This window comes from Cavia porcellus, unplaced genomic scaffold (genome assembly GCF_034190915.1).
Source record: "Cavia porcellus strain 051 isolate PalLab524CR breed Dunkin Hartley unplaced genomic scaffold, mCavPor4.1 scaffold_4, whole genome shotgun sequence".
Taxonomy (NCBI): Eukaryota; Metazoa; Chordata; class Mammalia; order Rodentia; family Caviidae; genus Cavia; species Cavia porcellus.
This window is the reverse complement of record NW_026947487.1, coordinates 66,977,407-67,001,621: the sequence shown is the minus strand read 5'-3', so window position 1 is coordinate 67,001,621 and position 24,215 is coordinate 66,977,407. Positions and strand designations below refer to the sequence as shown.

The following is a 24,215-nucleotide window of genomic DNA, read 5'->3' as shown; positions in this document are numbered from 1 at the left end:
GTTTATTTGTTCAATACCTGTTGGTTGAGTCCACCTATTTTGGGGTCTTCTAGACATGAGGGATATAACCGTATGGAAAGCAGGCCCTTCTGTCTTTTGTGAGCTCATATTCTATTAGAAAAGTACTAACCAAGTAAATAAGATAAGTTTAGATGTTAGTAAGTCTTATGAAAAAATTAAAATGGGTGCTGTGATGGAAGAGGACTGACTGGTAACTGTCTCCCTCAGACAGGGAATAAAGAAATGCCAGTGCGCAGTTCCTGCTTTACTCTTACCGAGACATAGCAGGATGGAGACTGCACTGGTTGGCCTGCAGTAGGAAGAGCTTTTCAGGAAGAGAGAACAGCAAATACAAGAACCTGCAGCAGACATGATCTGGGAATGCTAGAGAGACAGAATTCAGTAGAGTTGGAGGGTCAGGCTGACAGGGGCCAGGGGACAGAGATGATGCTGCAGAGAGGTTCTGAGTCTGTCAGGCCTTGGTTCTTCTGAGGTTTTTCTTTTTTGTTTGTTTTTTTGTTTTGCTTTGAGATGAGATTTCACTGTGTTCTACAGGCCAGCTGTCTTGGTTACTTTTCTCATTCTGAGACAAAATACCTGACACCCAAAGTTAAAGGAGGAAAGATTTATTTCACTCACAGTTTGTAGAGGTTTCAGTTCATAGTTGGCTGGCTCCATGGCAGAGAGCAGTACAGAGGATAAACAGAGGCAGAAGGCAGCAAGTGACAAGTGATCGATCCTCTTTCTGTCCCTTATATCCCACCCAGGCTGCAGTAGCACTCTTGACAAGGATGGGTCAGCCTTAATCCCAGCATTGATTCCAACATCATGCTCTCTAGATGTAGCCACTCTACATCTAGCTACCTGCACACAGGAAAAGCCACCTATGACCACATGTGGCTTTGGGGGGACATCTAGACACAAGCCATACACTGGCTCAAGTGATCTTCCAGCTTTGCTCTCTGAAGACCTCAGGCTGCTGGGACTAAAAGCATGTGTCACCATGCCCAGTGACAAAACATTTTCTTTGTTTATTTTTAAATAAGGTCTCACTATGTTGCCCAGGACTGTCTAGAATTTCTAAGATCAAGTGATCTTCCTGTCTGAGCCTCATAATTGCTGGAGCCATACACATGTGCCATGGTACCCAGCTGGAGTCTTGGTTCTTTGTAAGACTTTAGGCTTTATTCTAAGTACGATAGGGAACCACAGGAAATTGTTAGCAAAGAAATAATATATCACAGTTTATATTTTTAAACAACTATGTTGGCCACTGTGGATAACAAACTGTGGAAAGGAAAGGGTGGGAACAGAGACCAATCAGACCATTGTGTGAACTGAGGCCCATCCGAAGCCATTTGAGGCATCACACCCTGCCAATATTCTCCTGCCACAGACAGTAACTCTCCCTTTTTGGAAGTATCTATATCATACTGCACTGAAATTTATCTTTGAAAAGTTCTGTTGTTCCCATGAGTGCGTAGTGTCTCAGGAATAGGGGTTTTATCTGACTCACCTTTAAATGCTGACCTCACAGTGGCTCCCTGGGGGCATGTTTTATGCTGGATGAATTATCAAGCATTTGGACCAGGTGCCACACCCACACATAGGGAACTGGAAAGATCCTCTGGCCTTTCAGTGTTCCAGAAGGTGAGGACAGAGTGAAGGGTAACTACTCCTTACAGTGAGATTTAATGAGAGCGTGTGAAATAGGAGTCCGTTGTGAAGGCTTGGATTGAGGACATATGGTAGTGAATTTAGCATTTACAGAGGAAAGAGCCCAGTGGTGATTGAGCTGAGTAGTGACTCGGAGTTTGTCCTGCAGCCCTGGTGGCATGGTCGTGTCAGTCTGTATCATTCTAGTAGTCAAGTAGTCTGCCAGCCTCCACCTCAGACCCACAGGGAAAAGTTATTTAGTGTAACTCCTTTGAGTGCTGGAAATAGAAACTATGCTATTTGCTTTTCTGCAGGGGAGAGAGTGATTACACTTATATAATGTAAGAAGTCAGCACCAAAGGACACTGTCAAGAAGTAATGGTCCCCTGTTGCCACACTTAGGACTTCCCTTGCTTTTGTTATTTGGCACTGGCTTCTGATGTTTCCCAGTTCCAGACTCTTACCAAACAAGTGACCCCACACACACATGCATCATACACACTGTCTTCCTTTCCCCTTTCTTTTTATAGCTGATTGGAATCAGCAGGAAGCAAGATACAGGAAGTAGAGCATGAATTTCAGGGGCTCTTCCTCCTCGTTCCTTGCTTCAACTCAAGCATTGAGAGCATCAAAGACTCAGTAAATGCACTGATTTTATTGTTATGAATTATTATTTTATTTGTGCATATTTCCGTGTAATCAGTACTTGTATACAACATGTAATGATCGTATCTGGGGATTGAGAGGAAATGCGTTTTAATGTGCACTTCCTCATGATGGTGCCCATCCAAGCAGCCCTTGAGCTTTTTTCTAAAAATCCTTTATGAGACTGAGACTGTAGAGCGGTGATAGAGTGCTTGCCATTCTTAGCACTACACACACATACAAATCCTCCATAAAACAGAATATTTTGAAGGCAATCATAAAATGCTGATTAATAGCCATAGAAATACTTGCAACATTTGCCTTTCTTCCTTTTGGGTGGGTGTGCTTTAGTTAAATTTCAATACACTGTTCGTCTTTCACTAGGTGACTTTAAAGGAAGAGAAATAAAAATAATTTCACATTTTCCTACTTGGATTTGGTTGCAGGAGCTGAAAGATGACTTGAAAGGTGATCTCTCTGGCCACTTTAAACATCTCATGGTGGGTCTTGTGACTCCCCCAGCAGTGTTTGACGCAAAGCAGCTGAAGAAGTCCATGAAGGTAGGAGCACAGCACAAGACAGTGCCGACGAGGGCTGGGCTCTGTCATCAAAGTAGCAGCCTCTCTCCCGGTGCACACCTGAGACATGGGAGCTCCTGGATGCTGTCCTGGCTGGCTCTGAACATATTGGGTTGAGTCCGAAATAGGGGGCACTGGTGGACCCTCAAACCCAAATGTTCCCAGGCTGGAAGAATTTGGTCACATGCTTATTTCATTTATTTTCCTACATGACCAGATTCTCAATTTTGTTGTTGAAATTAAATGGCACTGTCATCGACCCCATTGCTAAAAAACCAAGACCCTTGTATTATGTCTGACCTCTTGCTTTGCCTTCTTTTAGGGCTCATAGATCTGTGAACAAACCCATTAACTCTATTGCAAAATCCACTGTAAATATGTGCACTTCTATCAAAACCCACTGCTGCTGTTCTGCTGTGGTCATGAGCAAATCTTGATTGGGCCACAACTGATCCTTGTGCCTCCATTTCTGTGCATTTTCAATTCTTTCTTCAACAGTAGCCAAACTTACGTTGTTTTTTTAAAAAGTTATTTTTATAGTGAGATTATTCACATGCACAAATTTCCAGTGGTTTGGACCATGAAAACCCAAACTCTTTGTGCCTTTTGTCACCCATCATAATCTGACTCCTATCGCAAAGTTTTAAAATTCTTTGTTTGTCAGGGTCCTCCAGATAAGCAGAACCAGTAGGTAGGAGGTGTATGTTGAGCTGTATTGTGAGGAATTGATTCCACAATTGTGGGACGAAGTAAAAAGTCCAAAATCTGTAGGGCGGGCAGGCAGTCAGGACAGGAAGACTGGAACTCAGTGCATGCTGAGGCCTCTCACTATGGGCAGAATCTCATATCAGGGAAGTCTCAACTCCACTGTTAATGCCTTGCTACTGGCTGAACCTGGCCTGCCTAGAGTATAGCAAATATCTAATCTACTCTCCACTGCTCAGTGTCAGCTGTTATCGGACAAAGCACCTTCCCAGAAACACTTACATTAGTGTTGGGTTGAATAACTGAGGACTCTAGTCTGGACCAGCCACCTTACACCGCGACCATCACACCCCCACCCTTCTGTCTTCACTCAGTGTGATGGTTCCACTGGCCTCTGTCTACTCCTTGAACATTCAGTGCTTATTCCTGTTGTGAGCTTCTCATACATGATCCTCCTCCTGTCGGGAATGCTTCTCTTCCAGATACTATTAATTTACTCAGCTTTAATTTTAGCTTTTAAAATTTTTATTTGCATTTATTTTTCCTGACCTTGTTCCCAAGCCATAAGTTTTTGCTTCTTCATTTCTTCTGGGATATTGTTTTCATCTATGTAACATGCTTTCCTGGTTCAGAACAGTTTCCCATTTGATCAAGATCATGTCCTGGGGGGGCAGGGGAACTCACAGGTGGATTAAGCTGAACAGAGGCCCCATGAGTTCCCCATGCATCACAGGTGCCTTGTTCCCCTGGGTATGTTCAGTGTGTAGAGAATCTGCATCATAATCCTCTAGCACAGCAGTGCTCTGTGCGTTTTTAAGAGGGCACGACAAAAATTCAGCACTCTTGGAGCCACTAGCTTTGTGTCTAGTCCCACTGCTTGGCCTGGGCCAAGTCCACATTGTCATGTCAGAATGGCTTCTTTAAAGGGGCATCTTTGAGATTCTTTATGGCTTTTTAGATGTACAGAATCTTGATGGCCTAGGCAGTTTCATGGGTATTCTTAAAGTAAGCATGAAGATTTGATCCTCTTGATCTGTTGGGTCAAGATGGCAGAGAATCATTTTCACAGTCACCCTGGACCACCAACATGGCGAGCCACTTTCATTTTTTTTAATTGCACATATTACCATACAAAATTGTCCTTTTTTTCTTCTTTATCCTTTCCATAAATTTTTTTGTCTAGTTATTTATCATTCTTCATCTGACTTAAAAGGCAAATCTGTACCATGATGGGAACCTCATCAGTCTTAGTCTTATTCTGATCCTGGGTCAGAGTGTGAAATGAAGTAGGTGCTGAACATATTTATTGCTAGGAAAGAGGGAAAAGACAAAGGTCTACATCAGAGGCATAAGAGATATGCCCTCCCAGCAGGGATAAGTGTTATTTTCTTTCCTATGGAAGAGATATGGGCATCTGAGAGCCAGATGGCAGCTGTCAAAAGACCTGAGAAACATGGCCTTTATTTGATTAGATGAGTGCCAAGCTAAAATTTGAGGATCTATTACTAAACAAGAAAGACAAAAGAGATACTAGGGTAACTAGGAATCCCTCTCACAGAGAGACAGACTTAAGTCTCTCCTCATATGCCTCATGGGCCTTATTTGATCAAATCCTATTATTAACGCTTTCTCTAGAATCATAATGTGATTCAGTGACCTCAAAATAAACAAGGTTGAGGGGTAACTGATGTACAAGCCAGCCAGGCCCAGGACACACATTTGCTGACACAGTGCAGTACCATGATACAGACATGGGCTCATTCAGAGGATATGGAGCCCTTTCTAACACAGTTAAGTTTGACTGCTCTTTTGAGTTAATTCCATTGGGATACCACTTCTAGTCTTTAATGTCATAGGCTTTTTCCTTTTTACTCCTTCTCCTTAGAGTGAATTCAGTTGATTTTTACAGTAGAATAGGACATATTCTTGAACACTTGATTTCAGTTTACTCCAGATGACTCATATTATTTTAATACTGAAATACATGGGAAGTTAGAGGAGGACTTCAGAGCCGTATGAGATTGTAGGCTGATTTACTCAAATGATTCTTTCCTCGGTATGAAATATGACATTAAGAATGAAAGGCATGAAATTAAGTTTTTTAAGTGTTCTAAAATTAGATTTCCTTTTCCTTTTTAGGGCACTGGAACAGATGAAGATGCGTTAATTGAAATTTTAACCACCAGGACAAGCAGGCAAATGAAGGAAGTGTCACAAGCCTATTACACAAGTAAGCCGATTTTCTGGTCACCTTTAGTCCCTTACACAGGTAGGAGCTAATTTACTTTTCGTAGACTCCCACCAGTCGCTTCTCAAGCCATTTGAGATGACAAGGTTTATAGACAGGATCTATTCTAAAATAAGCTGTGGGTTTTCAGAGAGAATTAGAATGTGACTCAAGCTAGAAACGGCTGCATAACAATGACATACTGTTTGGGCTTTATAATATTACAGTTGCAGTGGATTTTGCTCTCAGCAATCACCTAATTTTTTAAAAGTTTATTAAGTTTATTGTACATCTTAGATATACATAATGATCACATTCATCACAGTAGATTTGTACCTATACGTGATATATCTTGCTGTTTCTTTTTTTCCCATTCCCCACCCCACCCTTCAACCCCTCTTCCCTTCCTTATTTAGAAAAGCTGTGTTTCCATTTTTCCCTCATTTAATGTTTTTTTCTTTTCCCTTCTTTCCTTTTTTCCCTTCCCTCTATAGTTCCCCTTCCCATTTGAACATTTGTTTCTTGTTTCACAATATCTATTACACATTTTGGTCCTTATTTACACTTTCTGTTTCTATATTTTTTTTATTTTAAAGAGAATAAAACCAAACAAAACAGAATAAAATCAAAACAAAATGATAACAGCACTTCAAAACAAGGTAATAGGAAATCAACAATGGCTACCATATTGTCTCTTGTTATCTTCAAAATAGCTGCCCATACCGTCAGACATAATAAAATCAAACAAAACAGAACAGAATAAAATCAGTCAAAGCAAAACAATGAAAATGATACAGTACTTGAAAACAAGATAATAGGAAATCAACAATGACTACCATAATATTTTTTATCTTTGAAATTGTTGCCTTTGCCATCAGATATAATCAAACAAAACAGGATATAACTAAACCAAACAAAATAACGAAATAATGTAGGACTTTAACACAAAATAATAGGGAATTAGCAATGGCTAACATCTTCAGAAGGAAATCACCCATAGTTCCTATATTACATATTGTAATCCTCTAAATAGATGCTTTAGATGTTTTAGGCACACAAAGTCAATCAAACAATACAGGCAGTAAGTTGTTTTTTTCACTTTAGTGGCTATCATCTCAGCCTGTGTTCCAATAAATCAGCCAGTTGCTTATGGAGAGGTGGGAGTTTGGCACTTCTTGCCCATGCACTGACTGGCTCACAGGGAGGGGTTGGCCTGGCCCACAACCATCGCTGACTCACAGGAAGGGGTCAGCCTGGCCCACATGTACTTTCAGTTTCTTATAACAAAGAAACAATGTAATATTTACACATGTGTGTCTGATTTAGTTCCCTTAGGAGTATGGTCTCAAGGTTCATCCACTTACTTAGAAATGTCTCAGCTTATCCTTCTTTATGACAGAGTAGTACTGTATTGTATTTTTAAACACCATATTTTTATACATTCATAGACTGATGGGCATTTGGGCTGTTTCTAAGATTTTTCAATTGCAAACTGTGCTGCTATAAACATGGGTATGCATGTATCACTGTGATATGATGTTTTTAATTCTTTGGGAAAGAAGAAGTGGTGTAGCCATTTCAAATGTAATCTCTAGTTCTAATTTTTTGAGGAATCTCCACACTGATTTCCACACTTGTTGTACCAGTCTATAGTCCCACTAGCAGTGAAGAAGGGTTCCTTTTTCCCCTCAGCCCTGCCAGTATTTGTTATTAGTTGATTGCTTGATTCTGGAGTGAGATAGAGTCGCAGCGTGGTTTTAATTTGCATCTCTCAAATGACCAATAATGTTGAACATTTTTTCATATATTTATTTGTAATTCTTTATTGCTACACTCCCACCAACAATGGAAGGACTCCTTTTTCTTTTTTTTTTTTTTAAGGGTACAAGTTATACAGATTTATAGAAAAAAATAAACAGTAGGAAATCACTAGTTAATGGATTACATATTGTCATTTTAGGAATAATTGTTCAAGTTACAAAATTAAAGCTTATAAAGTGGACATTCCAACAGTGAGACTGCAAACAGTTCTGTTCAGTGAGCCAACAAAACTCAGTAATATCATTATCCATTTTATACACTTAAATATACATGCAGTTATATCATTTAGAGCACTTTCTTTTCCTCTCTTTTGTACAATGACAATTACACATTTTGGGTTTGTTGCTCCCACAGTTCTTATTACTTTTTTGGAAGAGAGTAGAACCAAATGTGACATAACAGAACAGTCAGTCAAATCAAAAGGGTGGACGTAATAGATAATGTAAAAGCATAATACTAGGTGATCAACAGTGGTTACCATAATGCCTCCCGCTATCTCTAATAGAATTGCCTATGTCATTAGTTATAATAAAATTGAACAAAACAGTAAAGAACAAAACCAACAAAACCAAAACATTGGAGACATTATAGGTCTTCAAAAGTAGATAATAGTCAACCAGAATGGGCGTCATAATGAATCCCACTATCTTCACAGCTGTTGCCTAAACTTTCGAACCTGGTACTATCAAGCAAAACAGAATAGAGGAACATCAGTCAAAACAAGATGGTGAGAGCAATACAGGGCTTTAAATCAAGATAATGGAAAGTCAAAGTGGGTTACTATAATATATCCTGCTATTTTTTAATTTATTTTTCCCTTAATTAAAAGGATAAAAAAGTAAATAATAAAATGGAGATTGAGATAAAAGAGGGCATAACAGCAAATCAGCGCAGATCAAAACATAACCATTTAAGCAAAATAGTGTTTCACCACAAGATTATCCCAACATAAAAGTAGTTACCATATTGTTTCTTTCCTTGAAATCTTTGAGTATAACTTCATACACTGTAGCATCAAATATATCAAAACAATGTAAAACCATTTAAGAGAATGACAGTATTACAGGATATTTAGAATCAACTAACAGAAAATGAACAATGATTTCTGTATAATCTCCTTGTCTATAAAAGGTTTTGCTTATACTATCATATATAATAAAATCCAATAAGATACCACCTGTTTAGACCAATGGAGACAGAAGAACAAAAGCTTGATGAGACTTCAAAACAAGATGATACTAAATCAGTATTACCTCTTAAGACGTCATTTTCTCCAAAATAGCTGTTCCTATCATCCAATCTTCTCTGCCTCATTTTTGTTGAGCTCTTTTTCTGTCATTAGTTGTCAGTTTGTCTTCTTCATTTTGTTTTCTGCTCCATTCCTTGTGGCCTCTCTGCCGCTACTTCTGGATTCTTCGTATTTTTCTTTTTTAGAATATCTTGCAGTATTCTCTGTAGAGTTGAATTGGTGGTTGCAAATCCCCCTAGTTCCTCTTTATCCTGGAAGCACCTTGTTTTTCCATCAATTTCCAGGAATAGTTGTGCAGGATATATCAATCTTTGCTGGAGATTATTATCTTTCAAAGCTTGAATTATTTCCCCCCACGCTCTTCGTGATTTGATGGTTTGTGCTGAGAAGTCTGCTGTAATTCTGGTGGGTGTTCCCTTGTAAGTGATCTGTTTCTTGTCTCTGACGGCTTTTAGTATTCTGTTCTTGTATTGGATTACTGGAATTTTAATTATTATATGCGTGGGTGTTGCTCTCTTTGGGTTGTAGGTGGCTGGCGTCCTGTATGCTTCATACAACTGAGTATCTTTACCTTTTGCTAAATTAGGAAAATTCTCCTGGATTATTTCTGTGAGTAGCTTTTGTAGTTCATTTGTTTGTGTCCCTACTTCTTCTTTTATGTTCTTAATTCTTAAGTTATAGACCCTCTTATCATCTTCTAGTCTTTGTATTATTGCTGTTTGTTTTTTTGTTATTTTTAAGAAGTTTTTCATTTCATGCTCCCATATTACAAATCTGCCCTCCAGTTCAGATAATCTGTCCTTAGTTTCTTTCAAGCTGTTATGCCAGCTTTCGATAGAGTTTTTAGTTTCCTGGTAATCTCTTTGAACCTGCTTCACGTATTCTATGCTTTCTCTATTTTCTCCATTAAATAATTCTCCCCTGTTTTTTTGTTCTTCCGTTCCACCATCTGTTTTTTCTTGGGTGGTGCTTAGCATTTCTCTAACTATTCTGCTTATGTCTAGCTTCAGGTTATTAATAACTTCATTCCTGAACTCGTCTATGAGGCTCTTGAGATAGCGCTTTATATCTATTGGTGCTGTGTCTGCTGTTGCCTCTTTCTCAGGATTGGGGGCTGAGGACCCTTTCTTGTTGCTGCCTCTTCCCATATTCTTTGTATATGCAAGCGTATATAGGAGGCCCAGCTTCCTTCCCTGTCAGCTACAGTCTGATTGAATCGCGCTGGCTAGGTGTTCCCACCCACCGCAGCGCACCAGGAAGTTGCAGACCAGGCAGCCTATGCGGGACCTGCCCCTCCAGGTCACCTTCAGGTGCTGGGACCTGGGCTGTGCTAGCCTACTGGGTCTCAGCCAGCAGCATCACGTGGGCTAGGCACTGCTCACCAATCCCGCTTGAGAGGGGGATATGTGACTGAAGTCACTACAGCACTCTGTTCCCGCAAGTCTGCCCGGTCCCAGAATGTCTTCTGTTGAAGTCTCCTAGACCGTGGAAGAGTCCCAGTTTTCCCTCACTCACTGGAGGTGGATGCCCAGCTCCCCGCCCGTCCTGCTCTCAACTCTGTTCACCGATTCCCATTCTCAGAGCTGATTCCCATTCTCAGAGCTTCTGCGCGTCTCTCTCCCTGCTGAGCCGATGCAGACGCAGCTGCGGCGGCGGGAAACTCAAATCGTGGCTTCCAATGGCATGGGCTCCAGCTTTCACACTAAGGCTTTTCTGTTCCTGTTATAACACCAGGATTGCATTCCCAGTTGGTTTCTCTCAGCCCAGTTCGTTCTTGGGTCAGCAGGGCATATCTCCACTTGCTTATGATTCCTTACTCAGCACCATTCCTGAATTCTAAGCTGGGTGTTTCAGAGAGCCTCCGTAGCTGCTGCTATCTGTCCGCCATGTTCTCCCACAGTTCAGGACTCCTTTTTCAACACAGTGCAACCAACCTACCTGTTACTGGTTGATTTCTTTTCTTTTTTTTTTTTTTTTTTTTTTTGGTACCAGGGATCGAACTCATGACCTTGCACTTGCCAGACAGGTGCTTGTGCTGCTGAGCTAAATACCTGGCTACTGGTTGATTTCTTCATAATAGCCATTCTTGATGGAATCTCAGCATTGTTTTAATTTGCATCTCTCAAATGAACAGTGAAGTTGCAAATTTTTTCATATATTGACATTTCTAGTTCTTCATCTGAGAAGTGTACATTCATTTCAGATGTCCATTTTTGGATTGGGGCCTTAAAAATATTTCCCATGAGATTGGAGTTTGTTCAAAAGTATTTGCCTACCCTTATGTCTTTAAGAGTTCTACCTATTCTCTCTTCCAGCAGATCTAGTGTTTCTGTTTTACTATTTAGATCTATGATCTGTTTTGATTTTAGTTTAGCGTATAGTGATATATAGGAGTCTAATTTTAGTCTTCAGCATATGGAAAGCCAGTTTTTCCAGCATTATTTATGAAAGAGGCTGTCTTTCTTCTGGTAAAAGTGGCCCCTTTGTCGAAGATAAGCTGGCTAAGTGTGCATGGAGTTGTTTTTGCACCATCTAAGCTGTTCCTTAGGTGTTTTTTTTTAAATCAGTGTCATGTTGTTTATATCACAGTACCTTTATGGTATAATTTCAAGTCAGAGATCATGATGCTTCTGACCTTACCTTTATTGCCTAGAATTGTTTTTGCTATTCTAGATCTCCTGGTTCCTAATACATTTTAGGATTGCTTTCTCTAATTTGTGCACTATGCTAGCAATCAATCAAATTAATCATTTTCATCAATGTAAGAGACTCTAGTCATTGTACATTATTATTATCTATTAAAAACTATTCAGATTAGACATATGATTTTTGGTGTGAGAAATTAGTTGAACAATTTAGAGAATGTGTTGAGCATGTGAATTTGGTGTAATTAGCTGAAGTCCTAAAGGTCTGTTAGCTGTGTAAAAGTTAACAAGTCTGTACAATGTAACTTTGACCATCTGCAAACTTAGTGTGACTACACATGTTAGGTTTAGAAGATTTAAGACTTCCCTTTCTTTAGACACCAGCCTTCAAGCTCAGGTGTTCACAATCTACACATCTATCTAAGCAACTGGGTACAAATCCAGGTGCTGGCCGCCCTCTCAGGCCCAGGAACTCACTAGAATGATGCGCAGAACTCAAGAAGTATTGTGCCTACAATTGTAGTCTTGTGAGCGATACAAATGAAGGTCAGCTAAATGAAGAAACCTGCAGAGAGAGATTTGGGAGGACCTAATGTATAGCTTCCACCCTCCCAGAATGCTGATGTTCCAGCCTGAAATCCAACTTGATCATCATATCCATAGGTTTTCTTACTGAGGCTCGATTGATTGGGTCATCATTGTCCATGTGACTGAACTCAGTCCCCTGCTTCCCCAGAGGTTCAGCTAATGTCTTGTGACTCAGAGCATTGATCCTCCAGTCACATGACTGGTCTTTCTGATGTGACTTTGTTCTTCATCGTTTTCTTTGTCATTTTGTTAGTATAAACTTGAGTCACCTTGAATAACTGAGACACTCCAGTTATTTGGGAAATTCCAAGGATTTAGAGGTCACCTCCTAAGAATCAGAGAGAAAGACAGGTCCAATTTTGTGTTATGAAGTAATCCCCTGTAGTCCCCAAGGTGCTCTCTGTGAGGTCAGCTGTGGACTCAGGAGCTTTGCAGTGGGAGAAGTCCAAGGAAGGGATATTTTGAACCCCAGACAGGTCTTAGAGAGATTACTTGGAAAATTCTCACTAGAAGCTAAATACCTTAATATTTATGATTGTATTAATCAGAATTAATTAGTATTAATCAGTATTAATCAGAATATAGTCAGAAACACAAAAACAGCACTAGATACATTAACAGACAAGCTACTCAATAGAAATGCTTTGAACACTTTATAGAGAACTAAAATAGCAAAGAGGTACACCACCTCCCCTCTTGGTGGGACACAACAGAAAGTGGATGAATTTGAAGTAGATGAGAGATTTGCTTGATCAGAAGCAAAAGTGGGTGCACTGTCAATGTTTAGGATACCCCGTTTAAAAATACAGTGATAACCTCTGTTGTTAAACTCAGTTCATTCCAAATTCATATCTGAACACCAAAGAGTTTGAGAGCTGAACATATTTTTTCCTATAAGAAATAATGGAAAATCAAATCATTGGTTCTGAGGCCCAAAACTTACACTTACAAATTCGTTTTTCCAGGACTTTAACAAATTTCACAATGATTTCTTTAATTCTATTGTGGTTCTCACAGTTTTCCTCTTAGCTTTATTGCTGGTGTCACTAATTTTCTTTGGAGCCATGGTCACAACTTTATGAAGTACAAAACAAGTATAATCCTCCTGCCTCAGTCTCCCAAATGCTGGGCACCACACCCAGCAGTGAGGAATGTGCTAATTGACTAACACAAGTGCTGTGTGTTATCTGGGACATAGTGGCACTTAGACCGAAGCATTATTACCCCTCTGTGCCCACAATGAGACTCGCACTTAGCCTGTAAGGGTTTTTTTTTTGTCAGACTATCAGTGATGAGATATCGCTTCTCAGTCTTTTGGCTAAGATCATGTATATCACTGATGAAAAAAGTGAACACCGAGCAAAGTTAAGAATACTCAGCAGATTTTTTTTTTTTTAACTTTGCTGTTCAAGTACTAGAAAGTTCAAGCTTGGAGCTTCAACAGTCAAGGTATTGCAGTACTTCAGATGAACAAAGATGAAAAATAAGTTGTCACAGCCAGACACATTATCCCCAGTTGGCTGGTGTCTATTAAGAGTTTACCGCTTCAAGAATGGACCTGTGCTGAGATAGCTCCCTGGAGTCCAGTTTTTTGTACAATAATCCCAGGATGTGCACACTGTCAAGATTCTTGTCTGTTTTGTTCATTGTTGTGTCCTCAGTGCTCAGGACCACTACGGAATAGGTTCAGATACTCATTGAACGAGTGTGTTCAGGGTTGAGATTGAGGTCTTAAGAGCCAGGTGAAAGTTCTGGCTTTTGGGGTTGTGTCTGACAGATGTGACCAAGGATAATAGCTGCATGTTACCAAAGACTCAGTTTCAATATGAGTTAAATTGTGTAAGGCTACAAGGCAAAGAACTGCCTCTGGGCTACCTTGACTGCTAAATATTAATAATACACAAGGAAATCAAGAAAGATACAGTCTCCATTATGTAGAGCTGAGCTTTACAGTGATGCAGGGACCCAGGACCGTCATGGGGACCCAGTGATGTCCCCACTGCCTCAGCACAGGCCACTGCTCTCTATGCTGTCTTCCATCTCAGGGACGCTCATCCTCTCACTGTTTGCTTCTAGTGTGGGCACCTCCAAACTTCTTAGCAAGCCCTGTAACCTTATTTTTTCTCTTTTTATGCATAACTCACTCTTTAAGAGAGGATTCAGTGGCAGTCTCTAATAGGGAGCTTTATTTTGGACAAAGTTCTCCCATCGGGTCTTCCTCTTAGCTGTTGATCACCTGTGCTCCGGTACGAACCCTCTTGCCTTCAGCTTGAGTGATGGTGTCATACAACATTCTGTGGTGGTCCACACATGAGACACCCATCAAAGGAGGTCATTAACTTGGCCCTCAGAAAGTGACCAGGCATCATGTGTGGCTCACTTAGTGCAAGAAGGGAAAAGAGTCTGAGTAATAGGTAAATCAAGAAATATTTTTTAATATTCTTCAGTTAACGGTGTGTGAGAGAACACTAAGAGATCAAGAACCCATTCTAATTCAGGCATTTTCACTGTTAAGATATAATTTTTCTGTGCTCTAGTATGCTTTAAAATGCATGAAGTAGTGATCAAGTTGGATTGAAATCATTTTCATTTTAACAGTCTAATTTCTGGAAAAATCTCTGGGTAAAGGGAGGCCTCTGGTGGCTGCATGAGATGACTATAAAGTCTCATCTTTATAATTCTACAATAACAAAGTACTTCTCCAGATGCTGAAAAAGGGAGAGCGTCATTCTTTGACTTGATGTTTTTAAACTGAAATTTTTTTTACTACAGTGAAGGATAGGTGCAACAGTATTATAAGTATTAGATATAATGATGCCTGCGGAATGTTAAGATGAATTGTTTGGATTTATAGATTTTGCTTACATGAGAATTGCTCTGAAAAATTATAGAGCTCATAAAAAGGCTAAATTGAGTTAAGTTTCTGCTTCACGTGGTTCTTCCTATTTGATAATCTCCCATCACTTCCTACAGTTGTCTTTCATTGATTTAAAAGAATGAACATCACCTTTGCTGACTTATGGCTGAGTTCTTGAGGAATGATGTGGAGTTCAAACTGCCAGTTGGTGTCACCTGTGTCCAGGAGGCTGCAGGAGGTTCACTATTCCATTGATAGAGCAGCACAGAGATTTGCAATTGACAGGCAGGGGTTGGGGGTATAGCCCAGAGGTGGAACATTTGCTTAGCATGCACAAGACCCAAGATTTAATGCCCAGCACTGCAAAATAAAAAAAAAAAATTTGCCATGCAAAAGGTGCTACAACTAGCCTGTATTAACATATTTGAACACATGGTTAGCATTAAGAGAAAATTGTGTATTTGGGGGTGACTTTCTTACATTTGAACAATATCAAATGACATAATTACATATATCTGTTAAGATTAAGGATTGGCTTAAGATAGGAAAATAACAGTGTGTACATAAGATCCACATTTTCTTGTAGTGGAGTGTATGTAGAAACAGTCTGGAGGTGGATAATTCTAAGACTGGTACCATAGCTCTTCAAAATCCTCGGGGACTCAGGCCCTTTCCTGCTTACTTTCTTTGCTGTGATGCTGTCCTTACCTTTATGGTCCAAGGTGGCAGCTCAAACTCTAGACACCAACATGCATACAAGGAGGTAGGACTGAGGAAGGGCATGGCCCAGCCCTTTAAAGAGAGTTTCCTGCAGTCACACATGTCTGCCTACATTTCACAGAAAGAACTTAGTCGTGGAGCTGCACCTAGCTAAGAGGAAAGCTGACAGTGAACTTTTTAAACTGTGCGTATTAGGTTTTGTTAACTATTAGAGCTCTGTTATTATGGAAGAAGGAGATAATGAAAATGGGAAGGGAAACAAGCAGGTTGCCCTCCTGTCTGTCCCTAATTAGTGCCATTGTCAGGTGAGATGAGCCATGAGTTAATCCAGAAAGGACTCCTTTACATCTCCTCCTGTTCTTTCGCCTCTGCCATGGTGCAGTAATTGTTACATGGAAAATATTTCCTTCTCACAATGCTAGAGTGCCAGAAAGATAAATACAAGGCAGGTTTATTTTACCAGATACTCATTTGCCAGTATTAATGTAGACACTTCTCTTTGTTTTATAATGATGTTTTTCAGCTTGTCAAGGCTTAATTGCATTTTTCTTTGGTTTCAGTTTATAAGAAGAGTCTTGGAGATGCCATTAGTTCTGAAACATCTGGTGACTTCCGGAAAGCTCTATTGACTTTGGCAGATGTAAGGTTTTATTTTCTATTTTTAATTCTGCAATGAGCTGCATGCTCAGTAAGAATTTTTAAGATGTTTAAAAACCTGAGACAATGAGATTGCACTGTCTTATTAATGATTTGTTCATTTTTGATTTACATTGCCACTATCAATAAAATGTTTAACCAAGGTCATAAAAGCATACAAGCATACATAGTGAGGTTTAAAAAAATCGTGTCTAGGGCAGCTTATGGAAAAAAGTATTTTGATTAGGTCTTAACTATTCAGTAGAAAATGGTTCTGAGAAATTATCTGATAAAAATTAACTGTCCATTTCCCTTGTAAATGTCTTATTTTTAGAACATTTTTATTTTCTTCTGGACTCAAAATAATTTTTTTTCTTTTAAATTAAGTGAGAAATATGATACAGAAAAATTATTTTCTGAATGGCATATTAAGTTCAAAAATAAGTGTCAAGATCAGGACAAAAAATAACTTGCAATTTCATCCTTGCCACCTTGGAAAAGCTGCCAAACCATCAGTCACAGTGTGACCAAATGAGGTCACTGCAGGCTTTGTTTACAGGGTTCATGAATTTGCTAATTACGGTGGTAAAGTCAAGGATGAAGTGTATCACAGATTCGTGCTACACAGAAAGTGTCTTTAACCATATCTCACCAACTTCTCAGCTGATGTACACAGCTCTGAATTCATGAGAAAATTCCAGAGATGGTCTCACCCAGAAGACTGAAATATCACTTGTCAAAGAGAGGCATTATGCTTCTATGAAATGATTTATCCTAATTATGGTGCCAGTTGCTTTAAATGCTGAAAACCTTGTGATGGTTGAATCCACAAACCCAAACGTAAGAAGGATTGCCACAAAAACATGCTCTTGGAGGTCTGCAGCCTTCAGTGTATATCCCTTAGTATGAGTGTGAGTTCATATCTCCACGGGCAGCAGCACAGATTAGAGCTGCAGGACAGGGTTTTAGACTCAAACAGAGTTGGACTTTTATGCTGCCTACCAGCTTTCTGTATCTAGACAAGTTATTTTAAGCCTGAAAGCACTAGTTCTCACATTTGTGCAATTAAAATACTGGTAGAACCAATCCCTGAAGGTATAAATATGTGAATTGCTTAGCACATAGGAAGTGACCAGTGTATGGTAGTGGAGGTTTATTATTTTTAAGGCTAATGATAATCAGCTCCTGTGTTACTGGAGCACAGTGCACAAATGAAAGAACGAGAAGATGGAGTCGAATAGCAGCATAGGAAAAAACAGGCATAAGTCAGGCAGGCATACAAGGAACTGACGTTTGAAAACAGGAGCAAATCTATTTCTGAACATTATAACTGAATACTTAGTTCACCTATAATTCAGAACATAATTCAACCAATCCTTTTTTTACTTTTTGATCTTTGTAAAATGTGCTCAAGTATTTGTTCACAGACACACGTGCACACATGATCTACAGAGCCTTTAATACTGCGGCTGGTGGGAAACCTCTGAGGGTTTTATAAGGTGGACTTTTATTTTTTAGAGCAGTTTTAGACTTACAGAAGAATTGAGCAAAAAATGCAGTAGTACCAGAAACGTAATTTGTTCCATGATTTTGGAAAGGACGTCCATGTTTGTGTGTGGAAAAGTGTGTGTGGAAAGGTGGCCATGGTCACATTTGTTACCCAATGTGGAGGTCGCAAACAAAAACAAAATTTTTCCAAATGGTTTTGTTTGCAAGCCAGATAATTTGCCAAAAAATGTGTTTGTGAACCAAGGTACCACTTTTCAGACAGCTATTCTCTGTCCCTCCTTCTTTATATATTTTTTTCCATTATTAAGTCCCCAACTTACAAATAGGTTTCCTTACAAAAGAAGGTTCACTTGTAATCTGACAAAGTGAGTTTTACACAGTATACTTGTAATCCTATACAGTTCCCTGTGAAAGTGCACAATGTAAACTTTAAAATGTTGGGGATTTATTGTATTAATCAGTTGCATTATTGTGCTGCATGTGTCAGAGTTGCTGAGGGACTAGTGATACACTAGTATTAACTGAAGCCTACTTTGCATAATGGCTCACTCTGTTGAATAATTCTATGGATTTTGAAAAAGTATGATGTCATATGGCTACCATCACTGGATCAGAAAGAATAGCTTCACTCTTTTAAAAATCCTCTCTGCTCTGCCAGTTTATACATCCCCCCTTCCCACAGTAACCTCTGATCTTTTTATGGCCTCCAGAGTTTTGCCTTTTCTAAAGCATCCTATGTATCTTATAGGCTTTCATACCAGCTTCCTTCACTTAATAATTTCCCTTTAATTTTCCTCTATGCCTTCATTACTCTTCAAGTCATATCTTTTTTAGCATCAAAAAATACTCCTCTCTATGGAATATTTGTTTCATCAATCAAAGGGCATCCTGGTTGCTACTAAGTTTGGGCAGTTATGAATAAAACTTCTATTAAACATTCACGTGCAGGGTTTGTGTGGACATGTTTCTAACTCAGGTAAATATTAGGAGGTACAGTTGCCGGATTATATGGTAAGACACTTAATAATACAAGGAACTGTCTTTTAATATTCTGTTCTTGTATTGAATTTCTGGAATTTTTATTATTATATGCCTGGGTGTTGCCAAACTGTCTTCTAGACTTGTGGCTGTTTTCATTTTCACTAGCAGTGAACAGCCTTTTCCATTGTTTCGTTTCCTTCTCAGTATTTTGGTTTTCCAATATTTTGAATTTTAGCCATTCTAAATGTAGGTGGATGTTGCTTTAATTTGCAATTCCTATAACATATAACGCTAAGCATCTTTTCCTGTGCTTTCTTGACAGCCTTTGCTGCTCTTCTTTGGTGAGGTATCTCAGCAGAACTTTCGCTCATTTTTTAAATTTAGTTTAATTATTATCTTCTTATTGAACTTTAAGATTCTTCATGTATTTTGGTTATAAGTCCTTTCTCAGATATGTTTTGTAAGAATTTAAGAGAAAGAACAATAAAAATAATGATTCAAAACAAGCTAATAGGTTAACAATGATGCATACAATACATTACCTATTTTTATCTTCAAAGTTAGTTGCTTAGACAATGTAAGCATGAACCTTTCTTTTCAGTGAACTAATAGAAATTACAGGATAACTATCTTAGTTATTTTGTATATTTTTTTCGTTTCTTTTCTTTCCCCTTCCTTCTTTTCTCCTTTCCCCCATCTCAGTTTCTGTTTCCTTTTGAACAGTTTCTTCCCATCTCCCATTACCTGTTGTAGATTTCGGATCTTAATTACTCGTTCAGTTTCTTACAGTAGGGAGACAATATGATGTTTCACATGCAAGTGACTCTTCTGTCTTAAATGACTGGTCTTGCTTTTGTCATCCATTTGTAGGGCAGAAGAGATGAAAGTCTGAAGGTTGATGAACATCTGGCCAAAAAAGATGCTCAGGTCAGTAGCAGAGCAAGTAAAACATCTGCTTTCACTTTTCTTCCTCTTTGCATTTCTATGATGAGGGTGCAAGACGGTAGAGCCCGGGGCTATCTTTTCAGTTAGAAGCAGAAGACTGGAGATCAGCCTGCATCCAGGCCTCCACCTTCGCCAGGGTCACTGCCAGGGTCACTCCCGGGCTCCAGCCCTCAGGCCTTCAGATTTCTAGTCTGCTACAAGTGAGAGGCCTAGATAACAGATTATCTCACTGACCTTGAAAATAAATGAAATCTTCCCATGCTTCTCATTTCACCCCCTCAAAAAAGAGAGAGAAGGAATCATGTCTTTAACAACATGTTCATTTCCCTCCCTTGTCGGTAGATTCTCTATAATGCTGGCGAGAACAAATGGGGCACAGATGAAGATAAATTCACCGAGATCCTATGCTTAAGGAGCTTTCCACAACTGAAACTAAGTATGGACTCCCAATCAGTCCTTTTTGGTTTATTTTGTTTCTGCAAATTTCGGTGGGTCTGATACACAGAAAGAAAGTTAAAAATGATAGTCTGTTCCACTTTTTTTATAAATATTTGAGGAAACGGAATGAGGAAGCCACGCCATAACTCTAGGCAGTTCCGGCCCTCCTCTGGTTCTGCCTAAAGAGCGAGTAGATCCCCCAGGGAGTAACAGGTAATGGGCTGGGGGCAGAAGAGAAGGGGCAGCCCTGGAGGGGGACAGCAGACAGGCCTGTTCCCCTGGAGTAGGGGAGCCTGGCTGTGCCGTTTTCACCCCACTATCCCCAGTGAGCCACTTTCCGGGAAAGCCAGGCTCTGCCTGTAACTTTTAATTGATGGATTAATGCTGACCCGCATTCAGCTCTTTCTGACATAAAGGCAAATGAGGGGATGGGGAAGGCTAGTTCTTTCCATCAGACCCGCAAGTACACGGGACCTCTGGGCGCTCACCCTCTGTCTCAGGGGTCTTCCCGCCTCCCTTTGCTGTGGACACCATGACTGTAGCCTCTGGGTGCCACTCAAGACAGGAAGCACAGTGCGGGCCTGGCCTTAGGCTAACCTGCTGGAAAAGAGGACACCAAGGATACTGCTATGATTAATTCTGAAAACGTCCTCCTTTAACTTTGGCCTTAATTGATTTTATGAAATAATAGGAATATAGTTTCTTTTTACTAATATAATACCTGTGTTTGAAAAACGAGAATCATATGACCACAGATCCTTCCTTCAAATTTCTTGCTTAAAAGTTTACTTGGAAGAAATTTACTTGGCTTACAAAATATGCCTATATACTTGGTGACATAGGTACTGGTTTTGCTCAGGGCAAATACTGATGAAGAAATTCCAGCGCCTTCTGGTAGGTGTGATGTGGGCCATCCGGCCTTAGGAAATGATTCACTCAGCACAAAGAAAATTTCATCACTAAGATTCCTTTGGCATACTTCACTAATGACCACAGTATTATTTCCCGGGGGCTGGTATCATTTTTAAAGTAGTCCATCTTCCTAGATAAATTATTTATCATTTAACCTTTCAGCTTGTTTTAAATTGTTGCAGCCTGGGAAAAGAGGCGGGAGGTCATTGAAGAAAATGACCTATGAAGCTAGGTTTTGTCTGCTTAAATTTTGATGATTTTAAAAAGGAGTTTTTTAGAGCTTGCATCTTGATCTGCTGCATATCAGATAAAAATCCTCTGAAATATATTCAAGCATGGTCAACTGGGATGTTTTAAATGTTTCTGTGGTGATACTTTTTAGCATTTGATGAATACAAGAATATTAGCCAGAAAGACATTGAGGACAGCATTAAAGGAGAATTATCTGGGCATTTTGAAGACTTGCTGCTGGCCATAGGTAAGCCCTTGAGTGCTGATTAATGGGGTTATTTTGCTCTTCCTTTAACTCAGTGTCAAAGTGAGTTCCTGTCATGTGAAAATCCTGACCGGGTCTATCTATATACTCCTCAGAGCCCCCAGCACAGTTCCTGGTACACACAATGGGCTCCACAAGTACTGTTCAATGATGCATGAAGGAGTTATCTTTTTACCTTTTACTTTGCCTTTTAAATTTGTATTTCACTTTTCACCATGTTTAGATTGTAGATTCCTTGAGAGCTAAAATATTACATTTCTACTCACCTTTTTATTGAGCCTTATTGAAAACTGAGACCAAGCCAACTTGTTATTTCACTCTATTTGGTTATTTCTGGAAGATGTCATTGGCCTCACAAAGTGGAGCCAAGGTCAGATTAAGGTCTCTCTCCCTTGGCCAAGTGAGCATAAGTAGGTCAAATAGAAAGTAAGTTTCAGGCTGAATCTGTTCCCATACTGACACATGCATTCACAAGTCAGACAGGTCATGGAGTCTCAGTCAGACCTGTTATGCACCAGGAGAACAGCTGGTCAGCAAGGTCCACTCAGAGGGAGGAGACCCTAATGAAAGACTCCTCCAGTCAAGCATCAGGCAATGGAATCTGTTAGTACTGGTGCACACCCAGACTTGTTCAGATCCTTTAGCTGTGCCTACTTGGAATGGCCTCGAGCTTGTGACAGGCTTCTTCTCCAGTGGGGCCAAGGTCATTTCTCCAAGGAGAGGTCACTTGTAGCATTCATTATTGTGACTCATTGTGCCTCTGGTAGGTAAAGATATCTAGTGTCGGAGGGTAACTGTCCAGGGGTTGGGCCTGGATTCATCTTGCAGATATTTAACCCCACCTCTGAAGGCTGAACTGCTACCTTTAGGGTACACCAGTTTGTGTTTAAGTAACTTACTATGTGCTAGGTGCTGTACTCACCGCTTTACAAGTATCAGCTCCCTTCACATTTGTTATATCACTTCGGAACTCTTCAGTGCCAAAACCAGGGCTCTTCATCCAAATGCTGGCTCAGACAAACAGAAATAAAACAAGCAGCTTCTTGTCTCTTATAGAATTACTAAAAGACAGGCCAAAAAAGAAAAAGTCTTTTTAAATTTAAAGTAAATAGAAGTGAGATCAGTTTCTCAGTATGAGTTCTGAGAATGGTTCCTGTGGTGATGATGTAGCCAGTTATTATTTTTCTCATTTTCTATTTTTAATGTTTAATTTTGCTGCTCTCCTTGGTCATGTTAAGCCACAATATTTGAAAAACTTTATATACAAACTCTTAATGAGTGATAGTTTTCTGTCTCTATGACAAAATACCCTGGGATAATCAGCTCAGAAAAGGGAATGGTTTGTATTTTGACTCATCGTTACAGAGGTTTCAGTCCATGGTCTCTTGGCCCTGTTGCTGTGAGCTTGAGGCTGCTCATAGATCATAGAAGAGGCCCACAACAGAGAGGCCTGTTCACTTCATAGCTGCTGGAGAGCAAAGAGCAGGGTCCTGATGCCCCTTCAGAAGCCTGCTCTGGGTGACCTAATGTCCTCCAGCCTGGCTCGGCCCCTTCAAGGTTCTATCAGCTCCCTACAGTTCCATGGGGTGGAGACTAATCCTTTCTTGCCTCACTGGGGATTGAATCCAGGGCCTGGTATGCACTAGGTAATCATTCTGCCTCTGAACTGCATCCGTGGCTCCGGGACTGAGCATTTAACTTCTTGGTACAAGCTGATAAGGGAGCACAGTCTTCATGTTAGTGATTGCTTGGAATTGGGAGCAAGCCTGAGTTCAGGGACTGATGGGAAGAGAGAGGCCTGATTGAAATTTGGTCAGGAAAAGGAGGAGGGTAGAAAATAGGTTGTCATAGTCTTGGCCACAGTAACGAACTCTCCTGGACCCCTGTGTTCCACCTGTGATGTCGGGTGCTAAGCCAGATTTTCTTACCACTGAAATACACTGCTACGTCCCCACAGTGCAGACAGGGAGAGTAAAGCTGGTACTTAAGAACGTAAGGCAGAGGGCAAGCGAAAGGAAGAGAGAGGATTTTGAAAAGAAAAGGCTATGCAAACCTAGTGGAGAGAGGATGGTTGAAAAGGTTAATAGGATAAGACAGGTGATAATGATTCTTGATCAAATTACTAATACAAGTTCCAGGAAATTTATGTTGTACCACATCAAATGATTTGTTTCCTGCCCTATATGTTTGTATCTGATTGTTTTCATGGTTCTGTTCCCTTCAGTCACTTACACAGACCAGACTTCTGGCTTTCCATAGTCCATAAACCACTACACGCAAGCCAAGGCTTAAGGCTTGCTCTTGATTTGAGCTCCAGGATTCATTATAAGATTCATTCCCTTTTGTACACATTCATATCTGCAGATCAAATTTAAGGTTATAAAAGTAATTGTGCTGTGATAAATAGGTTTCTTCCCAATAGACTTTCTATTTTGGACTTGTTTATTCCAAAACAATTATTTACTTATGTTTTGTCCACTTTCTTTCTTTCTTTCTTTCTTTCTTTCTTTCTTTCTTTCTTCCTTGATTTCTTTCTTTCTTTTTTTTTGTCTTTTTCTTTTTTATCGGTACCAGGATCGAACTCACGACTCAAAAGGCAGGCGCTTA

At 39.8% G+C, this 24,215-nt stretch overlaps 1 protein-coding gene across 1 annotated transcript in view; it reads left to right on the top strand.

The window, feature by feature from the left end:
• Positions 1-24,215, top strand: part of Anxa3 (annexin A3) — a 66,428-nt gene that overhangs the window by 33,606 nt on the left and 8,607 nt on the right. Inside the window, exons 5-10 of the mRNA XM_063247216.1 lie at positions 2,748-2,861; positions 5,724-5,814; positions 16,252-16,331; positions 19,688-19,744; positions 20,105-20,198; positions 21,495-21,590. Coding sequence (XP_063103286.1) covers positions 2,748-2,861; positions 5,724-5,814; positions 16,252-16,331; positions 19,688-19,744; positions 20,105-20,198; positions 21,495-21,590 — 532 coding nt within the window. The remainder of the gene's footprint in view (positions 1-2,747; positions 2,862-5,723; positions 5,815-16,251; positions 16,332-19,687; positions 19,745-20,104; positions 20,199-21,494; positions 21,591-24,215) is intronic.